At 44.2% G+C, this 24,676-nt stretch overlaps 1 protein-coding gene across 4 annotated transcripts in view; it reads right to left on the bottom strand.

The window, feature by feature from the left end:
* The window catches only part of arhgap21a (Rho GTPase activating protein 21a), an 80,706-nt gene that overhangs the window by 42,626 nt on the left and 13,404 nt on the right, over positions 1 to 24,676 (bottom strand). For 3 of the 4 annotated variants that reach the window (XM_030079120.1, XM_030079122.1, XM_030079121.1), the window contains exon 1: positions 2,018 to 2,569. The exons of the other annotated variant lie outside the window; for it this stretch is intronic. In XM_030079120.1, coding sequence (XP_029934980.1) covers positions 2,018 to 2,329 — 312 coding nt within the window. In that variant the 5' untranslated portion in view covers positions 2,330 to 2,569. Of the gene's footprint in view, positions 1 to 2,017; positions 2,570 to 24,676 lie in introns of those variants that run through there. 4 annotated transcript variants of the gene reach the window in all.

Below are 24,676 nucleotides of genomic sequence, written 5' to 3'. Positions count from 1 at the left end.
AGTCAAATGGTGCAAGAGTTCAAGAACACAAGCATTAAAAAAAAAAAAAAAAAACTGTGCATTTCAGGCACATCAACAATTGATATTAATAAGTTTTCAATGAAAATACATCAGTTAAATCATCTTTATGGCTGCTTTGTTAAATTTTCTGGGTGGAAAGATCAGATGTTGTCCCAATGCCATCCAAAACATAAATCAGAGTTATTCCATAACATCTCTAGATAACAGTGTCAAAGAGAAAGCCACTCTGATCTCTCCTGCTGCTCTGAACCATCTCAGCAGAGACTTATGTCACATCCATCATCAAAATAACAGTGGATTCAAACCACAGCACCACAGGGCGTGCGCTAGTGGTCGTCGCTAACATCACCACAGCAACTCCGGGCCAGAACAGCCTGCCAAGAGTCTCAGTCTCAAACCAGCAGCCTCTCTTCACAGGCCCTTTTCCCACCACAACACATGTCAGGTGCGGGTCAAAAACAAAGCCATTCTCTCTTTCTCTGGTCTCCTCAACTCCCCTTCGCCTCTCTATCTACACCTCTCCTCCTCCTGTCTGGGAGCAGCAGATGTAGAGGCCTCTGGGGAGAGGGCTGGGTGTGGGCTTAATGGTATAACTGGTGAAATCACCACCAATACCCTGTGGTGTGGGCCTGGAAATACTCCACAGTCCACAATGTAGCTGGGAAAGAAACTGAGGAGAGGCTGATACAATCCCCTCTTCGGCTGGCTGTTTTGACTCAGTGCATTAAAATTTCATGCTGTTATGCAATAGCTAAGCCATTAGGTGCACATGTCCACACGTGCACACACAAACACACGCGCGCACTCTCCTTCTCAATATAGCATATAATGTATTGAATTATAAAGCAAGAGAAGCAGCAGCACAGCACAGTTCAGAGGGAAGCTATGCAACATAATACTGCACTAAGGCACGTTATGTTCCCACTAGAGTAAAAAACTACGCCTTGACAAAAGGTAAGCTATTTTACTCCAAACACACCCACTCACTCATCTGTAGAATATATACTGGTGTTGCCTATTTGTGCATGCCATCTATTAATCAAATCAGTTCCATTATGTGCATACTGAGGTTTTGATCTGTGTGCTGCCATATGGTGCTGCATCCCTCACGATGGTGCATTTGCATGCACATTTGTGTTTGTTTATGTATGGCAGGCCGGGATTTAGAGTGGATTTGAATAGCATTACCTGTGGACTCAGCTTTTCTCCGCAGTTTTTTTAGTCAGTGAGTCACTCCTGGATGGCTGACCTCATACTTCTCTCCTTCCCTCTGTTTTTTCTCCCCTCATCTCCCTCCCTCTGACCACAGGCCGCTGCTCTTTAACATTAGTCACCCTCATTCAATTCATCATAGGAAAATATGCCTCAAATCGCCTACTCTGGTTCATAACTCAGCGATGACTGGCTTGATGCCAGTAAGGGCCAGTGCATACTGTGTACATAAATTGTGAAAATACATAAATTGCTATGGCTGATATTTTAGAAGAAGAAAACCTTGAAAAATATGAGGCTAACCACACTGGCAGTCGCACAGGCACAACTGGAAAAAACACTATTGTCCTCCAAAAATGTATAGCATCTTTCAGGAACTACCAAGGGGATCAACAATAAGTGAAACCTAAAACCCAAACACACACACACACACACACACACACACACACACAGACACACTCACTTTACTAAAGATATCGGTCAGTGAAACAGGACTACCCTGCTGCTGGAGAGCAGAATGACGCACACAAAATTCCTCAGACAGCACAACAAAGTGTAGCCGCCCCTAACCTCTCCACCCTCTCAAATGCTTCCTATGTAAACCTATATGCCTCTGCCAGCCATTGATATCGCCTCAACACAGATTTCAACCCATCAGGGTATTGCTAAACGCCTGTGTGCCTGTTCTATAATACAGCTTGCTTCACAGCACCTCAACATGTCAAATCGCATCTCCACCTCAAAGACATCAATCCCCTCTCTGGGCATATTTCCCACACCTTACCCTAGAGCGGACACAGTTCCTTCTGGAGGCTTCTCGGAGCCGAGCCCAGGACACGCTGCGGTTTGGGCTGGTGAGCCCCAGCTCCACCTCGCCCCAGTAGGCTCTGGCCAGCAACTGAAACCAAAGGCAGTAGGGCTCCGACAAGCAGCCATCCACACCAGCCAGCCGAGCCCAGGGACAGCCTCCGGACCGTGGGGAGGGCGATAGGGAGCAGCACCCTTCAGCATCCGCATCCACATCCCGCAGGTCTGGGCAGTCCTTCAGAGGCAGTGGCTTACAGCCTGGAGGTAGCCCGTTCCTCTGGGCCAGCATGGCATAGCCAAAGCTGAGGTGGTGGGACCAACAACACTATCCTCTAGATATCTTCCTGTCAAAAAATGCTCCAGTTTTCTTTTGGTTCCTGATTTCTTCCGGATCACCCACAGCTTGATAGCCTCCGTTTTGTCCTCTCTCTCTCTTTCTCTCAGTCCGTCGTTTCCCCTGTTCTGGTCTCAGCTTGGAGAAACGGGGCTGTTCCTCTGGGCGTCCCACAGACACATGATGTTTCCACTCAGCCAAGAGCAGAGTACAGCGGCTGAGTGCACTGCAGAGAGCCTGGGCCGAGTGACTGACGCACCCACCCACTCACCACACAAAACTCTGCTCTCAAGTACGTGTACGCACACACACACACACACACACATCTGGCCAGGCGGCCTAAGTAAGTTCTCTTCTCTTCCTGTCTCCTCCATCCTTCTCTTTCACTGCAATCTTTCATGGTCAGCCTTTTAAAAGTTTTAGCAGCTGAGCACCAGCACACAATAACACAAGCACGCGGAAACTAATAAATAAATTATAAGAACAAATAAACAGATTAGGCGACACGCAAATGTTCTAACTTTGGAGTGTAGGGAGGCACAGGCAGCACTGCACAGAGCTGCTATCTGCATGGAGACAGGAATAACTTGAATTGTTTTCACAGTCCCTGGAAGGAGTCAAGTGAGGCTGGTGTAGATAAGGTAGCATATGGACTCTGTGAAATCTATAAGGCAAGAAAATGTACAACCATCCTACTGACTCGAGCATGCCTACATCTTATCTGAAGACAACAAGAACTCCTCCTTGGATGGCAGGGTGGCTCGGTGGTTGGAGAGACCACAGAGAGAATACCTGTCTTATTTAAAGTTACATGGAGGCCCAAATAAAAGACATGGATGTGGCAGTAAAATTTGTGAGATGACATGTTTCAAAGGGATTAAGGGATGGGATGAGGAACAGTTTAATTTCACTCAAGAGAAACAGTTATAATATATAAAAATGTATGAACAGATTTCTAACATGATGTTTTCATCTCACTTTTAATATATAACAAACAATTTAATACTTAACATAAACTAAAATATCTTCATATGAGGGTCCTTGGGGCAAAACCACTTCAAATGGGCGTCTGTGGTTGAATGAAACTCAACTTGGGGGTCCGGAACATGAAAAAGTTTGGCAACCCCTGTTTTGAGAAATTGTTTCCTGACAGGGACTTCCATTTCCTGTGGGTGTCAGGTGACTGACAGTAAGCAGAGAGTAATATGTGTATGAAAAAAACAAGTCAAGCACAATGAAATAACTTATGGCTTCATGTTCACCATGCCACATTAGCTACCTTGTTGCTTTTCAAGTCTGTGGATGTGGTTTTTCATACTGTATATGCACATTTCATACTGTAATGACTGGCAGCAAACTACTTCCTCTTTGCAGAGGAAAATGAGCCCTGGGCTAATATCTCCACCTACGCTGACTGTGTGCAGGAAAACTGAATAAATAAAATATATTTAAAGTAGAGGACTTACCAATACAGTTGGTACAAACTTAAATAAACACCGGTATTATCTTTCAACCAGAAAGTTGTGTTTCATCCCTAAAACAGTCAATGTGTCCACCAAGAGCCAAAGTCTTTTTGAGTAAGACAATGTTTTCCCAGTTGAATGTGACTGAATTAAAGCCTCAGCTACAATATACATGTAAACTGTGTAACCGCCCGGTCCCCCTTCACCCTCCCCTTGGTGTACTGCGTACGAGGCTTGCCATGCCACAGGGGAACACCTCTTTAATGTTTTGAGAATGAGCTCCATGGAGGCTTGGCAACTGCCTTTATTTTAAGACTGGTGAAATGGTTACGAGCGGGATAATCTTTTCCCTGATACCTTTTAGCAAAGCTCTCTGGTAGGGAACAAGGCCAATACATCAACTTAATATTTAATCACTTTTTTTTAAACTGACTGGCTTTTGGGCTTTTGCTGCAACAACAACTCTGTGCTATTACGTTGCCTGTTACTAAATATAGAATAAGTCTGTGTAACATCACTTAAGGAAAACAGATCTGTCATTTAGTCCACTCAACAGTTAATGTATTCAGTATGGCTGCAAGGTGACTTAATAGTCAAAGAGATGATCCCATAGCCAAAATGTTCAATTTCCAAAACAACCAAAGCATATCCGTGTACAGCCGCTGCGGATGGTAAGTCGGTCTGGATGACATTGTTTGCTAAATGGCGAAAACGTAAATACCAATCTATTTTGATTCTGAAGAATATTTGCCACCCATGACAGCGGCCACCATGAAAACAACATCAGGAACCCAGGAGTGGAATGTTCCCTCTGAGCATTTGGTTATGAGCATCTTGTTACCACATTCACTCAACTCAATATAGCATCTGGTATTCCGTATGGAAAAGACGGCAGAAATAGAAATGGCCAGACCCAGTCAGCTCAGCCACTTGATTTATGGACGTCAAAACAGGGTTTAAGTCTCAAGAATGGTTAGATATACATACACATATATACACGCCCTGCATTGTCTTTTGCCATCAGTGTGTTGTCACCAACCAAGCTACAATTTCCAGCCAAACAGTTCTGTTTACCTTCTCTAATACATTTCAGACCTTTATGGGCCTTCAAACCACATCATGTATGTCTCCAACTTGCTTTAAATCTAAAACACATGATAAGAAAAAAGATCCCAAGCTAGGGTGTGGAAACTTGAATAGCATTCCTGTTGGCTAGGAAGTGGATTTGGTGCCATGCAGACACAAAAACTAGACATGCTGCCCAGAAATATTATGCTGTTACTGTGGCAACAAACCAGACCACAACAATGTCGGCCATTGGACCGGGGTGTTCTCCATGGGCACTCATGTGACTTCATGATTTGTGTGGATGTGTGTGTGCTTATTTGAGAGACAGAGTGAGAGAGGCTGTGTGTCTTTCTATGCGTGTGCGCTTGTAGATGCATGTATGTCTTTGAGTGTGTGTGTGTGTGTGTGTGTGTGTGTGTGCAGATTTGAGCCTTTCTATGGACAGCAGATAGCGAGGCCTGGAACTGGCCATCCGTCTCACTTCCTCCGAAACACTTTGATGTGAACAAACGCTGGGGTCAGCGGTTATCCTCCAGACTTAAAACGCATTCAAGCTACAGAGGGACTTGCTTGCCATGGTTCAATGTGCAAATACATCGAAGAGTACGGTGAAAGGCAGGATTTATGTGTGTGTGTTCTGGACTTAGCTGTGCTCTGTTTGTTTTACTAGTGGGGAAACTAGGTCATGTTTTAGTGTCCTAGCAGAATGGATCTAGCACTAAGGATATAATTCGGGTCATCTCAGGTACTGTAGCTGCAGAGCATGGTAAGCAGAGCAGCTGTGCTTCAGTGTTATTAGTGAATTAAGGACCCCACAGGCTTTATCTGTATACATAGACAGCTGGCATCTCCAGGCAATAGGCACGAATAGTTGTACCTCAACACCAAGCAAACATAGACCCAAATATTTGGAAATCAGTGCCTAAAGCAGGAGGTATCTTGGAGTATTTTTTGGTTAGCTCTAATGTTCTAACATGCCTCCTTTCTGTTTGAGGAACAGGTTTACGGGATGGTGGCCATGTTCAAACACACTATAAACACGGCTATTAACACCAGCTTGAAAAATACTTTGAAGACGTTTATGAGACTGCTGAAAGGTGTGAATTGCAGGCATTGTTGTCCATCCTGGAAAAACAAAAATACCAAATAATATTAGCGTGGTCAAGCCCACGAAATTAACACGGGTGTGGCCGCAGGCACCTGTGAAATTCAACCCGCTGGTGTGGAAGGATTCCCTCTGGCTGACTGACATGCAGACTTAATAATATATTGTATTCAAGGAATCTCTGTAGACCCCCTTGTTGCAGTCTCTGTACCGCACCAGTCATGGCTCGGCCTAAAACAGTACAAATTGGACTTGGAGTTTCCCTGCCGATAACTATATAAATGGCCTTGTGGCTTCACGCAACATCACATGCAGGGCCAAAGGCAACAGCCCAACTCTGTCTGTGGTGAAATAAAGACAGGGATAGAAAAGTCAAGTCAACAGGCTTTTCGAGAGCTGGTCTAGGGTTTTTAAGACCCCTCATGAGCTTTCATACTAAAATCACATTAGTGGTAAGGTAACATACCAAAGAGGCAAAACTGTTTTGAGGAACACTGCTTGTTTATTGCTGTTCAATCATTTACATTTACATTTTTAGGTGGTTAGCCAACACTCAGCACAGATAATTTTGTTCCTAAATCCTGAAGATAGGAGCCAAAGTTGTGTTCTCAGACCTGTGAAATTCGTTTCAGATGTTTACATTTCTGGTGAATACAAAACAATGAAAAACAGGTTGTTTCGTGATGCTGTTTCAGTTTATTCCACTCAAATCTTGGAGTCTAGGATTTATTAGCTGATTATCTTCGGCTCTGATTTGTGTAACAATTGAAATAAGGCCCAGGCTCCGGAGCCGGCAGGGTTGACAGGATTGCTGGATAGGGATTAAAAAACACAACATGGCTCGACAAACAACAAAAAGTAAATTTGAAGTCTTGAATGTGTGTGTGTGTGTGTGTGTGTAGCTTAAGTTTATGTATCTATGGCTGTGAATGAGCGTGTAAGTGTGTGTGTGGTAGAGAGAGCGAGAAGAAAAGAGAAACTCTTGCGGGGGGATTAGGCTCGATTCGTGGACGGCTTTTCAAGACTCCTGGTGGGTGTAAGATCTAATCTGGACATGCTGCATCTGGGCTCCGCGAGGTATGGCTTACTGTAACAAAGGACCAGCTAATGAGGGCCAGGGAACAGACTACCCCCGCTACGCACCCACACCGCTGCGCACCCTCAAAGCCCCTCTTCATACTGGCCTCAGGGGGCACCGAGGGGTACAGGCCCCCACAATCGACTACCCTGGGGAGGTAGCAGGCTGCCCGCGGCACACCAGGCTGATATTGGAGCAGATTGGTTTTGTTTCAGGCACAGATAAGTGCCTCAGTCTGTTTGAGCTTAGGAGGCAACGGTGGAGTAAGGTACTGTATACGAGCAGCTATAATAGAATTTTACTACCATATTATCTGCCAAGGCTGTGTACTGGAGAGTGTGTGTGTGTGTGTGTGTGTGTGTGTGTGTGTGTGTGTGTGTGTGTCGGTGTGTGTTTTGGGAGGGAGGCAAGTGCTTTGTGGGTACAAAGATACAAAGCCAGACTTTCTTTCCAGCAGGAGAGGTAAAAGAGTGAGTGTAAAAGAGAGACAGCAAGACAGAGAAACCTAAGTTGTGTACAGTTTAACAAGGAGAAGAAGACAGTAAAATACAGCCGAAAAACCTGAAAAATACTACATGGCACACTGGGTTTCTCCAGTGTTTCACAGGGTTGTTGTTTTACCTCAATGCACTGTGGGTCTATGATATTAAAACTCTGATGCGTACAGTGGCAGTCACTGTGGAAGTCCCCCATCATGCAGTCATCCTGCTTTGGTCATGAAGTAGAAGTAATTTTCTGGAGTCACCCTCCAGAAAATTACACAGTACAAGCAAATTAGTATATCTCAAAACAAAACTTGTTGTCTTTTCCTTCAACCAATTTAAAACTACTACATGAAAGAAAAGAGAGCAAAAAAGAAAAGAGCAAAAAACTAAACTGTGTCATAATGTTCCTCTTGGTAATGGAACAAAAGTTAAATGTTAGTTCACAAAATAAATGGTAAAAGCATGACTTTGTAATGGCTTAACTATATAATATGTGTATTCACATCATTTTTTTATTCCAAGGAGGATGGTATGGTTTTGTTTTTATTTTCACGATGATGCAACAAACCTCAAAGCTGTCATGTCTACAAGAATAGCATTACAATGACTGCAAGTTCTCGTGCATGCTTTCGCTGTGAGGAGGAAGTTGGCCCTAGCAAAGTTTCTTTTAATTTTAGGAAGTATCCAAAATCAAAAATAAGTCATGACGCAACAACTCCAAAAGCTACCCGTTTGCTTCACGGTGACTCACACCCATGACACACAAGAGAGTGCATCACTTTTATTCCATTGGCAAAAACAACCAAAATTCACACTTTGCTATGGAGACCATCTGGGTAGCACAAAGGACAAACACAGACTCAAACGTCCACAGTCTGCTAAGGTGCTGGGAGAGAAAAAAGGGCTATCCTTCAAGACGGAGCTGAAGCTCGTGGTGAGGAGAGGCTGCGTGGGGTGGACACTCACCCTAAAACTAACGCAGGAGACAAAAGCCTCAAGCCCAGGGGAGGGGGGGGCGGGTTTGCGTGAGCAAGGCGTATTAGCAAGCAGCCCAGTAAAGGAGCCCTGCTTGATCTGGGCAATTGTCTCCAGAGGTCCCCAGACACCTCCAGACAAATGCCTCTGCCAATCAAGCATTCAGTAGCCTGCTCATTCACTCCTCAGCAGCTGCTCTCAGACAGCAAAAAAAGGAGCAAATATGTTTCTGATGACAGCCCCACCCCACACAACTCAAACACTTCTAAAAAAAAGAAAAAGAAAAAAAAAACCTCTCCATGCTGATGTTTAATTATTTCATCCTCCCCCTCACAATTTCCTCTCTACATGGTGTAATACTACATGGTGAAGGAGAGGTGAGAAAAGAAAGATCACCACAGCTCTTTAAAGCTTTGCATCAGCAGAAAGTGCTGATGAAGATGCCCAGACCATCAGAGGCCAACTATGCTCCAAAACCACTATGTATCCAGGATCCTCCCTCACTATGAAACAGCCATGTCTGGAAACTTGGCAGAGATATCATCAATCAGACACTGACACACATAGACAAACATCTGATTCACGAGTCTGAGTTACTGAGACGAGAATAAGACGTATGGAGTGGCCTTTCCACCCTGAATGTAAACGAACTCTCTCAGGTTTTCCAGTCCTCTGAAAGGCCCCTTTAAGTAGCTGTGTGATGCTGCCGTTAGCCAATGTGCGCTTAATAAAGAGCCTATATAGGAGTGGTGTAAGTCGATCTTGGAATCCCTTAACTGGGGTTTTGAGGCTGTGCTGGTGTAGACTCAGGGGGAGGCCAGGGTGGAGGGTCCATTCATTCCAGACACCTAACAAACGCATAATTACAGCAGAATGGGTGACAACACGCATGGAGACAGAGCAGCACCAAGACAGACAAATACACATAGCTCTCTGATGCTAATCGCACCTTATTCATTAAGATGGGATACGATAATCCAGGACATCTCCCGCACCAAACTGGTGGAGCAGGAGTTAATGTGATTAATTCTATGCAAACAGAGCTATATGATGAAAAGTAAATCTGACTGGTTTAATGAAAGTCTGACATGTCCACTGTCATGCAATCATGTTATGAAAACAAATGAGTCTCATAATGAGTATGTTACCTACTCAGATCACACCATTTTAAAAAGAGATAAATGGGGTTCAAGTGATTTTACATGTGTTTCACATGTGAGAATGCTATTATAGACTATAAATTTACTCTACAAGATTAAATCCTACATCCAAACAAATCCGGATCATTCAGAACATAATATTTGTCCTGGAATTATTTCATTAATAATGACTGATTGATTGAATACCTCGACACACACATGCACAAAAGAATGAAAAATGATAAAAGAAATGCCAAACATGTCCTGTGCTCAGCCCAGCTATTTTGGAGGGTTGGTGAAATATTCACAACCTCTATTCAAAATTCATGAGCGGCTGGAGAGATGCTCCCCAGCTCTAAAAATACTTCACTGTGATGGAGTATAAAATATTCATCTCCATATGAAGTCCTTAGCCATGTCTGGCTCTCTGATTTACCTCTCTCTCACGTGCGATGACTGTAATGGCGTTTTTTTGGCTTCATTGCTGTGAACTGTAGCCATACAGCAGCAGCTGCTATTCTCCTGATTTAAATCATTATAGTTGTAAGTCATCTCACATGAGAGAAGGTTTACACACAGTCTGCAGGAGACAGAGGAGTCTGCATGCAAGGCTGTCCCACCATTAGCTTTTTGATCTTTAAAGTGATTTTTTTCATGCCTTTTTTCTGTTAGGCATGCATTTCTAACAACACACAAAATACAGCTATGCAATGCAGTTAATTTTATGGGTATTCTATGTAGTGTTCTGGTAGGATTATAATTGCACATAAAGGCAAACATTCATACATAGTCACTAAATTACATGTTTAATCATCAGTAGAAATGCCATTGCGTTACTGGAAATGTATTCAATGGACTGCAGCAGATTTGGTATGGGACAGATCTGGTATTGGTTATGAGGAGAGGCAGCCTGCACTGGAGCCAACACTGATGAGGGCTCTGGGACACACCCTTTAAACAACACACACACATACACAGCCTCGGGCTGACCAAGAGCTGTAAATTACACTGCTATTATGATCCAGCGAAAGGGAGTGAGAGGAAGAACGAGCAAAGGGAAGAAGGGGGGGTGGGGGGGGCTACAATGAGAGAAACAGACAGAGAAAGAAAAGATGAGGAAGAGTGAAAGAAAAAGTAATAACAGTAATGTTCACTCTTAGTCATTGTTGATGCCTACAGTGTCTGAGCAAGGAATGATGGTCCTTGGAAACTACCATGGTGCTTTCCCTCAAGTACACAAGGCCTGAGTTGGAGCACATGGATCTGCCTCCCCCTCCTCCCTCCCCTCTCCCCCTCTTTCCTCTTCCTCTTCATCCTCTCCTGCCAATGGGTGTGTCTCCTGAACTCCCCTTCTCCAGCAGGCGCCTTCCACCGCACTTCATCACGGCTTTGCATTAAGCCATAGTGGCTTCATTAAGATGTTGACATGCATGCCCAGAAATTCATTCAGTGACATCACTTTGCATCTTTACTCAAAAAGACCATAGCAGCATTTGACTGTAAAGACTCACAAAGCTGTGCAGCTCCAAAGTCATTTTACGGTTAAAACTCTAATGTCACGGCAGAAGTAAATCAAACAAGATTCCCAAGATAGGACCGTACAGCTCAGTTTTAGTTCTATTCAAGAGTTGTATTGACATGTCTGTCATTGGAAATGCTGCTTTCTTGTTGCTGCAGGGAGAGGCGTTCCTTCTAAGCCGAGTTGGCAGCTTCCAGAAGAGGATGCAGGTTTGATTTATGGCATAAGTATTACTGTGGATTGTAATCAGGGAGGGTTTTTTGCTTTTTTTTTCACCATGTCTGTGCTTCTGTCTACTGGCCCCTGGTGCTTTTCACTGAGGGAAGAGTTAGTCTGAAGACAACAGGGGTTGGAGCCTGGCAGTTTGGGCTTGATTAAAACTGGAACTGGGTCTAAAAGTAGGAACAAATTTAGGGGATAAGATAAGAACCTGAGGTAGAAAACAGAGATGCAAACAGACAAGAAATCAGCCACTAACAATCAGTGAACCCAAAAGAAAGACTAAAGCAAGCAGTAGTGTGGGTCACTGAGCCAGAGCCATGGATTCAGGGTGTAGCAGGGCAATAAAGACGAACTGAGAGCCAGGAGAAGTTTTGAACCAAGGGGAGCTGGAACTGGACTGGACGGTTCATAGTTGTCGCTAACGGCTGCCAGGCCCACCACTCAGGGTGGGGTTCAAAAGAGTTCATGTGACCCGCTGCAGACAGAGAGACAGACATGGGATTTATACAGGGCAGGGCAGGTGTGACCAAACAGTAATGTCCTGTATTAACTGAGCAAAGAAGAATGTCGTCTTTCAGCTGAGCCTCCACGTCAGTCCATGGAGAACAGTTCACTGCTGCCGATGGGCGGATGCTACGGTCAAGTGTTGTGCGTGCATGTGTGCGTGTGTGTGTATGTGTGTACATGCGTTCCTGTTTGATGTCTGTCTGCGTGTGTGAACATGAAGGCAGGCCCATGTGATTTATTGACAGACTTCTTACATCTCTTCAGAGAAAAGTCTCTCTCATTCAGTAAAGACAGCCACACAAATATCAAATGAGATCAAAGCATGCCTTCAGTGTTGACTGTTTACTGTAGCACCACCTCCTTTAATAGCTGAGATCAGAGGCTCTTTAGTCCTACAATAGTCCCTGCCTTTTCTTAGGCCTGTTCCGTTCTGTTCTGTGTGTGTCTGTCCAACAAAACCCAGTTATGTAATGAGGACCTGGGCCAGATGAGCTGAAGAAAAGACTGTTTAGCTCTCCCCACTTCTCTCCCTGCAGCATAGAGCTGCTCAGCCATGATTCACTGGAATGTTTTCCTCCTGTTTGTCCAGGGGGGCTGAGTCCCCACTGCCGCAGGGCCGAGTCAGCGCTCTGAATGTGTGCGTGTGTGTTTGTTTGTGTGTGTGTGTGCGTGTGTGTTCATCTGCATCTTCTTAATCTGGGCTAAATGAGTCCAAGTTGACTGATGAGTAATCCTTTGGTAGTGGTGCACAAATACCACTTTTTCAATGGCAACACTGACAGCAGGTACAAAATTTTAAACAACAGATACCGAGTACTGATCTGAAACAAACCTGTGACTGAAAGGTGTAGCCTTGGACCATATTTTGGGGTCATTTGGCACAAGTTTTGACAAAAAAATTTTTTTTTCCAAACAGCTGAAGTGAAGACGGTTTGCTTTTATTTTCCGACATGTTATTCATTTTTACTTGCTGGTAAAACATCCAGTGTTACTCACAATACAAATATCACATCAGTGCATCCCCATCCTTAGAACCACTGAACAACAACTGCTCTTCAATGTTCTTTGTGTTTTCCCTGTCATATACACCTTCACTTAACTGTGCAAGAGTTTAGGCACATGATGTTAAAAGGGCATCGTGCCCATATTCATTATTGGCTGAATGGATGAATAATTTTTTTTTTTTCTGCTGTAGTTCAAAAAACAGCAATGACAAGTTTGACCAGTTTTAAGTCACAATGAAAATGCATTTTGGGAGCCTCTTGCTTACTTTTATGTATTTCCTGTTGGAAAAAAAGTTGCTGGGGCAGAACTTAACACAGGCATCAAAAAGTATAAAGTGATGGGAAAGAAATGGGGCTGTTTTATTTGATGGGACAGGTGTGATTATGATAAAAAAACAAACAAAAAAAAAAAAACATGATGTGTCCTGTTGAAAGTTTCTTTGAGAAGGTCACTGAGTTAGTCACTGTTAACTTGCTGTAAGTAATTATGGATTAGGATTAGCACATCAGAAAAATGCCAAAAACTTCAAGGCAAAAGCTTTAAAATTGCATCATGGAGTCTAATCCATGAGGGCATGATGCGGAGAAGCCGGTGAACACTACCGGATGGCATGTGTGAGATCGACCAGCACACTAAACCATGAGTGATATTCCAGTAACTGAGGTCAGCACTCATGCTGGTATGATAGGCAAAGTGTGTGGAGTCTCTCCGGTAATTACAGCAGAATGTAAGTGCTGAAAACCCCAACTCACTCACTCAGCAGCCCAGACTGTTACTCACCTGGGTGCAATTATACCAGGTAGGCCTCTGACGTCAAGGGCAGCCAAGAAATGACTCTCTTTAACAGTGAGGTGGGAGGATTTCAGCCCTGGCCTTTGATAAATTAGACACTGTAGGGTGAAAGCATATGTTTTCAATGGCCAGCACTCCCAGTGGCTTAAATGGTATATTTATTCAATTTGCAGAACTGGTGAGAACATAGCAAGATCTATTGCATTTACAGTTAACACATGAAATGGATATTTCAATACTGGGAAGACTGGTGTACAGATAGGTAAAGGATACAATGTACTCCAATCTCTGGTGGGAAAATGGTCTTAAAATTTCAAACAACTCTAAGCGACACTTTTCCAATCGTTCGATCAGAGCAAAGGCTTCACGAGGCTGTGTTGGTGGTGGGGCAGTACGGCCCGGGCGGGTGAGAATGGACACTGTCACTCTTCACTGTGGACTCAAGGATGGACTCAATGTCTTGATCAGTGTCACTAATCAAGTTAAGCCTCTTCACTGAGGCTTTAACAGAAAGGGAAGCACTGCGACCTTTCATACAAGCTCAAAAAAGACGTGTCATTTTCACTTGTGCCACTCATCCTCCTTTGGGTACCATGTTTGCACTATGTTTAAAGACATTTTCCATATGTGAGTTGTCTCAACATAATATGTTAGCAATACTGTGTGGCAATGTAAACGTAAAGGTTTGTTGTGTCAGCCCAGATACAGATGTGTTGAAAATGACACATCTTTTCAAAGAGTGCTGCCAGGCTGCAGCATGTCCACAATGTTTCCCATAGGCTAGGAGTTTTATTGAATTATTTAATTTCAATAGAAATAATTAGTTTCAATAAGGAGTGTTGATAATGCTTAAAAACCATTTAAGAGAAACAAAAAGGCCAATTGTAGGAGAGTTTTTGACCCAACTGATAGCCAAAACACAGAAACCGCATGCCGTGACACAGTTTATGCTCCACTGTTTGACAGGTCTCTTAGCTGGTTACTTGCACTTTTGCATTTTCAAATGGAATTTGATTCTACTGATATGAATTGATTTTTTTAAAAAATGTTTTATTCTGTCTTTGTTTTCAAATGTGTTTTATGATTATGTGGTGGTCTTACTGTGTATTTTACTGTTTACTGTGGATGTCATCGTGTTTTTTATGTTTGGAGCACGAGACCAAACAAATCTTCCCTAGTTGGATAACAAAGCTGATCTGAATCTTAATCTGAAATAGAAAAGCTGTATATAAGTCCAAAATCATTATGTCTATACAGGAGGCAGAAAAGTGAGGGGAAAAAAAAAAAAAAAAATCAAATTGAAAAATGTCTGCTCACTGTTTCATACTTCATTTTATTTTGCTTGTTTCTTTCCTCAGTCAGCAGATATTCCTCTTTCAGCTAACATATTAGCTGGAGCTAAATGAAATACAGTAACTTTTGATATCAAATCGAGACACAAGAGAGCTGGAGGGGAGTGAGAAACAGGCAGCATCACCCTGGACATCCTCATTAATGTGTACTCAGCTGGTGCACCTTCAGCTGGTTGGACCATAGCAACTCATCACAAAACACACTGCTGCATGTTTATGGCTAAAAAGATATGGCGGATTATTTGCTAGATACTGCAGTTTTCATTATTATCCAATGATGTGACCAATAAATCTCTTTTTTTTTTCCAGCTACAGCAGGCTGTGTATATGCAATGCTTTCTCAGTATGCCAATATTCGCAAATACACATAACTGTGCATTTAAAACTGAATGGAACGGTTTTATGTCTGTAACTTTGACTCAGCAATGATTGTTTGTGCTGGGATATGGTACACATGTGTGAGCTTATGTGTGTGAGTGTAAGAGAGGGAGAGGGAGAGAGAGAGGGAGAGAGAGAGAGAGAGAGAGAAAGCTGTTGGTGGTACTGCAAGCCCAGATTGAGGGCCAGATGGCTCCACCAGCCAACACCACTGAGTGCCACTCACTCATGTGGGAGGGAGAGGGGGGAGGAAGAGGGAGGAGTGTGTGATTGTGTGTGTGTGTGTGTGATGGAAGAAAAGGAGCTGGCGGTGGGGGACTGAGCAAGAGCAACTGATTAAGCATCAAATTTATTTCTAATCTGGTGGCGGGAGAGTGGTTGGTGTGGTTGGGCCAGAGAATGAGATGAGTCTCTCCCATGGCATTCATGTGCAATTAAAGCACCAAGAAAAACAGCACTAAGAAGCACACACATCAACACACTAAGAGCTTTAAGAAGCTGGTAGAGCTTTGAGTAGCTGGGGTCCAAGGTTAGGGGCCTAAGGTCAAGAGTTATGAGTTAGTAGTGCAAGACAAGACACTTAGCATTTATGGAAACTTAACTTTTCTGATGCTTAAGTTGCAACAAATAGTGATTTATTTCACAAACTTATTCCTGCTCTGGCAACTCCTGCGTGTCATAAATCTGCAACAGGCTTGAACCACAAACATGGTTTTTATATTATGCATCATTTTCTATGACTTTGAAGATTAATCAGGACTATCCTGAACATCAAACAGGCAAAGAATGTTTTTTTTTTTTTTTTTCTAGCTATAAATGTATCCTCCCACAAAGAACTGAGTATTACATCACAGTAAAGAGCTTTCTGCATTAAGATGCTTGCTTGTCTAGCCAAGAAAAGGGCAATGGCAGCGGGGGATTTGAAGGCAGACAGGAGAGTGACCTTAGCCGCAGCAGAGAAGCCCAGTTGGGGACGACAGCAATGAACTCAGACTTGACGGGGAGGGGGTTGCGATAGCTGGTTCAGGGTATCATGATTTGACAGCTAACCAGGAGAAAATATGAGGGAAGAGACAGAGAGAGAAAGCAGCAGGGAATGAGCTAAACCCAGAGCTTGATGCTGTCTTATTTTAGCATCTTGTCCGTCTAAACTGGAAGGGACAACCTGAGTGTGTGGACAGCAGTGCAGATGACATCATGACGGATGTACAGTTGAGCACAGGAAAGCTTGGCAGATGGACAACCGCAGACAACTTTAAGCTAGCAACCATCAAGCCATTCTCACTGACTAGCGTTTACTCTATAGATACTACCGCTTTAATCCATTTACGAGAGCCCAGATCTACTGCTAAACTGAGCAAACCTTACTCAGCCAATCCCATTGACAGGAATGTTCCCACATGGTGTCAAGATCAGGGGCAGGACTCTCTCCCTCTTTCTCTCTCTCTCTCTCTTTGCTCTGCTGTCCTAAGCCATCAGTGCTGTGTTCAACCAGAATTGGCTGCAGCAGAGCCTAAGTAGGTGGTGACCTTGTCACCAGGACATATTTGTAGGGAGAGCAGTCTGCTCTAAGCTGGCTCTTTCCCCATGTAAACTGGCAACTCTCTCCTTTGTTCCCTCTTCCTCTCAGTTTTCTTTCTCTTGTCCCTCTGTCTTGCTCTGCTTGCCAAGTGGGCATCACGGGAGAGCCACAGAGCTCCAGGTCGTGCCACATTTTGAGAGAATCCAAGCCACATTCTCTACAGGGGGGACAGGAAGACTAAACCATGTCTCTGGGGGAGGGGGAATTTGAGGGAGAGATGAGGCTCTATCTTACATCAAAATCTTCACAAAGTATTTGGGAGGATCCCAAATATCAGAGTATGTTCCTGTGGTGTGGATGTGCTGTGGGTGTGTTGTGACCTCAACTCATGGAGTGAGCTCTGTGAATATTAAACCATCAGGCCTGAGAATGAAGCGACGTCAACCCCTGTAATGTGAGACCTTAACAGTTTAAGGGTGAGAGGTGGAGACGGGAGAGAGGAAGGGGGGAACTGGTACTACGGTATCCAGGTAACACACGTAAACACTGTCAAAGCAAGACCGAACACAGGGCGAATCAAAGCATGAGACTGTATAATGATATGCTGACAAAGACCAGCTATTGTGCCTTTTGAACAACAGAGGGGATGAAGTTACTCATTTAGTCCATGTGCATGCAAATGTGTGCATGAGTGTGTGTGTGTGTGTGTTATGTTCTTGTTATCCTGCCTATCCTGCAAGAAATAAGATAAACTTTACACCTGCCAACAGATCCACGGCAGTATGACCCTGCACTTTACTGATGATCTTTTCTCAGTCTTGATTTACTCTCCCAATGTCTTTGCTCCTCCTTCACCTTCCTCGGTTCCAAAAAACCGATGGGGTGAGTGGGGTCCTAAACAAACCGTCCTGTGGTGCCTCAGCAGGGTCTCAACCCTAACTGGCTGATCAATGCTGACAGATACTGGGGCAGGAGATTCGACACACATTTTTGTCTAATGGCTCACACTTCCAAAGTCAAGATATTCTGTACACTGTGAACTCAAGATTACAGTCACTATATCTATCAGAGCAAAAAAGAAAAACAAGTGATTTCAGGTCTTACTACATTACAATGTACTTCTTCATCCTCCAACTAAAAAAAAAAAAAAAAAAATCAGTATTGCACATCTTGCTATGATGCTATCCAAAAGCACAAAGTGCTCTTCTCAAAACACTCGGAGCATGCAGTGTGACGATGGAAAATATTAGCTAGTAAAATGTTGGAAAACTGAGGACCTTAGAAATGCATGCGCTGAGCACAGCAGGGCCAGTTATGCGAAAGCTGTCCAGCTCAGGTCTCTGAGGAGGGTGACGCAATACAGGAGGGGAGGAGAGGAGAGGGGGCACAAATATGTTGACTATTACAAGCCTAGGCCCCCTCCTCCTGCACGTCCGTGGCGGTCCCACCCAATGCTGAGGCCCATCTGGAGAGCCTCGTGACCCAGCTGATTAAAAGCAGTTGGGGCCTTCGGTGAGATATGGGCAGTGGAATGTTGTGACTGTGGAAAGGCCCAGAATAAGTGTGTCTTAAGAGGTTTGTGTGCGTGTGTGTGTGTGTGTATTGCAGTGAATTTCTAGGATGTGATACTCTGCATGTGTGTGCATGCTGGTGTGTGTGTGTGTGTGTCAGGTCACGTGTGTGCATGCAGCCACATGTCCATTAGTGGCAGTCATCAGCGATCAATCAAATGCGAGAAGACAAAGGCCTGAGCTCGGCTGATGGATGCCCCCGTGGGGACCGATGAGATGACTGGATGGGTGCATCCCTGCACCTGAATCACAGCTCTGTGTCCCACTGATCCCTGACCCCATTAGCCCCTAGACAAACAAACACACACACACACACACACACACACACACACACACACGCACACCCATACATAACACATAGCCATCAACCTGCACATAACCGCAACCCACAGAAAACAAATGTCTCCTTCACTTAGGCTAAAATTCCAGTTCTGGCTCTGTTCCTCTGTCTTCTGTCTTCATACATCTCTCTCCTTTCCCAACAGCCCATCTGCACTCCATCCACCCCAAACCTGGCAACCTGGCTCTCTGCAGGCACCCCCTCCAAACCAGAAGGTATTTACTAGGCACACCCGTCGAGTGGCATCACCCACGTCCACCAGAGGTCCAAATGGGAACCAGGCTGAGAGCATCAACGGTGCTGATGGAGCATGACACAAGAGCCCAGGATTGATCTTTACAGCTCACGTCTCAATAGGGGATCCTCTGTGCGGTTAATGTTTAACTTAACATGTGTTTTACTGCTTAATTGAATAATGAAGCGATGAGAGAGGAAGAAAAACCACATGACCGAGGGCCGTGCCACAAGGCTGCCAGAGGAGGATTGTGTGGTGAAAGCCAAATTCTTTGGTTTGGAAGCAGCGTTTTTATAAGTGCTGTGGCTGTGTGTCTGTCAATGAAATTTTCATCATTTTTCATTTGTGTCAAAAAAAAAAAAAAAAAAAACAATTCTGCAAAAAATACCCCACCCCACCCCATCCATCAAAGTGATCAGTCACAAAGGCAACCATGTCAGGTGTAGCACTGTGTTATGTAATTGAATCCACAGATCATAATTTAGTTTAAGTTATAAAAGCCAATTCAAGCCTTGTTAACTGGCGCTTTGACTGACAGAACCTTTTCTCAGTCCATCTGGTGGTCTTTTTGCATCCCGTAAGCATCAGGACGTTTGGCTGCTCTGCTTGTCTGCATCATTTTTCCTCCCTTGTGTTCACTCTCTCTTTGAATTAGATATAACTAAGGGTACAGCAGAGTCAAAAGGTATGCCTACAGAAATAAATAAATATACTTCAAAGTATTAATGAAGTTGCAAATGTGTGTGTTTTGTCCGTTTTCAGAAACTCATACAAACACACATACACACAAACAAAAAGTCTTTCCAAGGCATTTTTTCCAGTTATGGAAACACCTCTCACACAGAAGGTGACTGTAAATAACAGACAATTTGTCTCTATGCTGCTGTGAGAGGCTAGGCTGAGGAGGAGGTGTATGTGGATGTGAGCGAGCCTGGATAGGAAGCGCTGACAAGGCTACACGCCCATCACCCTACCTCAGCTGACCCTCCACGGGAAGCAACACATGAAATACTCTAGCTCACACAGAAAAAAAAAGAAAAAAAGAAAACAATTCTAAAAGAGGAACTATCCAATTCAATTTACAGCGTGCAAAATGCATTTTCCACTTGCTGGATTTTTACCTGCTCACACTTGATTTGTTTTGTTCTGAACTGTCCAAAATTTAAGCAAGTAAAACAATACTGTCACACAGAAACACAGTTGTGCATACAGACACAGGTCACTGGTGTAGCCCATATGCAGAAACAAAAGGACATACAGAGAAGCCATTTTGCAGATGGCTCAGTGACTGAGAGTGCGGACATGGAGCAGAAATGAACACAGCAGGTCTGCAGGCCACGATGACCACACCCCATCCCAGCTGGAAGGAATAAAATCCTCCTGCTCTTCCTGTCTTCCTCTTTCGCTCCATCCCTTGTCCCTTGTTGTTGCCCCTTTTCATAGCCTCACAGCAATTCACACCCTTTGCCTTGACTTTTACATCTCTGTTTCCTTGTCTCTCTCCATCGCTTTCTTCCACTCTCCCTCTCTCTCTCTCTCCCATCTCCCTTTTATCCGCCTCTATCAGGCTACCTTCTCTCTGTCCCAGAGAGAGGGAGGGTCCACTGCATTCTCCATCACCACAGTAAACACACAGTCAACTAGTGAGCCATTCTCTCTGGCATGCACGTCCGGGCCCCTTTAAAAAATAAAAAGCCAAAGGAAAACAGCGAGAGAGCAGACAAGGAGAAACAGATGGATGTCATTTGGTTTATAAAGATAGACAATGGGAATGAAACGGATTCCTGGGGCAGATGGAGAGGCGCGTTTACATAAAAAAATAAAAAATAAATAAATAAAATTGAGAATTTGGCCCGTCTTACAGTGACCTCTCATTTGACACTGTCAAGTTGGTTCTGCTTGCAATTCATCACTGTTGATTGGTAAATCAGCACTGAGCCTATCTCTGTCACATTGTCAGAGGACCATAGGTGCAAAGGCGCTCTGAATGCTAATGTGGTGTCATCTCATCAGCATCAGGACAAAGCCCTGTGCGCGCACTGACTGATACAGAACAGAGGGCATCATTATCGCCATCGCCGTCACCCCCCTCCTGTGCAGCCTGTGCTGCCTCACATTTCATCTAGCCAATCATGTGATCTGGCACTGCGCAGACAGCCAATTAACGCCTCCTTTACTGGGACACCTCGAGGCTGTGTGAGGAAAACAGGAAAATATGCCTGGCTGTCACCTCCTCCCACTTTTTTTAAGCCCCTCATCATTTTAAGAAAGAGCGTGCGGGGCAGGCGAAGGATGTGGTGATACTGAGTTCACATCAAACATATGATCATTCTTCTGTCTCTGGTAAACGAGTGTGTAGGATGAGTTTTTTTCTGGTCACACCAGAATACAGACCAGGTGACCGACATACATGAGTGATCTTTGGATTGTCCTCCATTGCTCCCACCCACCGACCTTCTTGCATGACGTAAGTGCTCAGTAGGTGAGAGACTCTGGATGCACTGTGTGTGCGCAGCAGCCATGCTGGCATTCAAGAGCCAAGAGCACAAACACGGACACATGTAAAATCACCATAGCAACTGTCTCCTCTTCCAGCATGGCAGTGATAGCTGCAACCATACACTCATATCTCAAGAGGTTTATTCAAGGCTGATTTGTAAACACTGTTATACAGGGAGAAAAACACCTTCCAACTCACACACATGTATACAGCTCCACCCACCAGCAAAGCTCCTCCCAGCCCTGTCTGCATTGCACCAAAGAGGGCTGCATCTTTTTGAGGGGAGCTTTTCATCATCCAGGCAGGAAGACACAGCAGCGTCCAGCTATTTCTTATTCACAACCTGCACTGCCATCTTCCCCACTCGTACAAAGCTTTTTGTACTCAGCATTACTGTGGCACGGGAGAACAGCCCACTTGGAAGATAATTAAAAATATGCCTCCTTTAAAGCAATCCATCTCTGGGCAAGCAATGGATGCTAATTTGCATTTAAGGAAAAGGGCATCGCTTGGTTTTGCTAAGCTAAGCCCCTGGCGAGCAGCGTTGTCATCTCAGCTTGTTTCCATCAGACCTGCTATACAGGCTGCCTATACAAATAGCACAAGTGTCTGTTGACTGCAGCACTTTGCAGGTCTGTGTGCGTGTGTGTGTGTGTGTGTAGTAAGCTGTATGAGGTGAATCAGCATTCTGTTCACGCGCTTCTTTTCACTACAAGCACAGCTGAGCCGCTGAGGGCTACAGTGTGGCTCAAATTTATTGTCACAAGCAGGCGTGTACAGGGTCTGCAGCAAAAAAAAAAAAAAACTGTCTGAAGAGGAGCCAGTGTATAAAATGACAATGACAAAGCAATAGTAGCTCCAGGAAGTGTAACTTACATTTCCTGGTGTTAAATATGACCTATTTTTGTGGCTAGTACAAAATACAAATTGAACGGCATTGTACCGTTTTTTTACCATTCACGTACTTTTTGTTTGTATACCAGCCTTAATGTTATTTCAGGCTCAGGTTTTGTTTGTCTCATCCCCAAAGTTTACATTTCTTGTTTTTGTGTTCCATTTTTATATCCTTTCCTCACAGAAACCTAGCCTGTCTTAATGCTTAGATGTGGAATTTAGGGGTTCAGGTTTTTCACATTAATCGGTGTCGCAGAGTTTAAAAACTGCACCCTGTGTGTAAACATTAACCTGTCTCAGCGGGAGGTATCACTTCATAGTTTTTCGCTTGGGTGCCCTCTAGCTCACTGAGCTGACACCCTTTCAACACTGCAACACTGCATCAAACATCCCCACTGAGGTACAGGGGAAGTTTTATCCAGTAAGTCTGGGTTTCCAGCCCTTCAGTTGGGACCATGGAGAAGTAAGTTCTCAAGACAGCAAATCCTTTAAACTGATTGATTTTGTGCCCAGTGAGTTGTATGACCATCAAGGTTTGGACCTATGGGTATGACGGGAAGATGAGGCAGATGAGCTTGTCATTGATTACTGACGAGCTCAAATTGCAAAACATTTCATGGAACAATGACCATAACTGAAACCAGTGGGATGAAGCAGGGAGAACAGACTGAACCTGCTATTTTTTGCATGAAAGTAAAAAATGCTTCCCTCAGGAAATATCTGCCACATAGGCACATGTGCTGGCCCAAAGTTGAGAAAAAAAAAAAGTTGCAATGTCTGCTTGGGACTGATTTGGAAGTTTTATGACTCCCCCCTTCCCTCCCTTTTTCCCGCCTAGCTCACTTCCCCTAGGCTGCTTTCATATGCTAATGGATGGGCAATTGTACAGGCCAGCAGCCTGGAATTCCTCTCCACAAAGGAGGAATGGAGATGGAAAGAAGGGGAGAGAAGGAGAGAGACAGGACGATACTTGGTCGATGCACATCAGAGGCCTAAATCACTGCCCAAAGAGGGGCTAGCTTCCAGACATTGGTTGTTTTGGTGTGTAAACCAACACGCAGAGGGTAAGTGGCCCCAGGGTGGCTTTCTGTTCTACGCTAGTGAAACAATAGGACTCTCATCATCTCATCGCCAAGTAAAAACTCTCCTATTATATCAGTCCCTTCGTTCCTCGCCTCTCTCTTGTCATCGTCTCCTGGGCCTCCAGCAATGAGGGGCACAGGACGGCCCCCCACTGCTGTGAAGGGTGCGGCCCATAGCTACAAGGCTGTCACTTGGGGCAGTGAGAATGAAGATACCACTGAGGAAACCCACCCCCACTATTTAAAGCTCTGAGCCAGAAGCATCCAGACAAAGAGAGGACTCGGCCTGAACCCCACCAACACCACACACACACACACACACACACACACCACCCTTACATCCAGCCAGCCACCTAGCCAGCCCTTGAGAGACAGAGAGCAGGTGGGCCAATTAGAGTCCCAAGGGTACCCTCCTCCCCTCCAGATGCAAGCAAAGCCCAGTATAATTGGTTTCCTCATCTATGAATTATTAACCGCTCTGTCAGGGTCATGACAGTACACCCTCTGACACACAAACATTCCTGTTTAACCCCCCAGTGCCATGTTAAAACTCCTAAGAACAAAGTGAGGAAACTCAGAAACATCCATGAACATACAATGACACACTGGCATGTAGATACAAGGTTAGGGTTATTTGAAAATAACTGTATTTTTCACTTTTTGAATGAATATCTAAATGATGCATGAATATCTAATCTAATATCTACTATAATAATAATAATCTATACTAATAATACTATAATAATCTAATATCTAAATGATGAATATCTAAAGATACACAGATATAACACCAAACCATTTAATAAATGAGAACTGTCCATATACATGAGAGTGTTGGAGTAGTTCTTGAGAGGCCAAAATGATATTAATAGAGTTGCACCCTGCTTGGTGGTGGTGGTGTTGTTGATTCCCTGGTGTGTGGAGTGAAAGGAGAAGGGCTTCTCTCTCTTCTGTCTCTCACCAGGTGCTTGTCTGTAAATATTTCATGAGGCCTCAGCGCTGTGCTTGTGGTGCACAAAGGCTGTTTTCAGAGACTCGGACAGCAGAGGCTCTCTGGAAACAGAGGCCTA

This window comes from Myripristis murdjan, chromosome 20 (genome assembly GCF_902150065.1).
Source record: "Myripristis murdjan chromosome 20, fMyrMur1.1, whole genome shotgun sequence".
NCBI lineage: Eukaryota > Metazoa > Chordata > Actinopteri > Holocentriformes > Holocentridae > Myripristis > Myripristis murdjan.
This window is presented reverse-complemented; position numbering and strand designations above follow the sequence as displayed.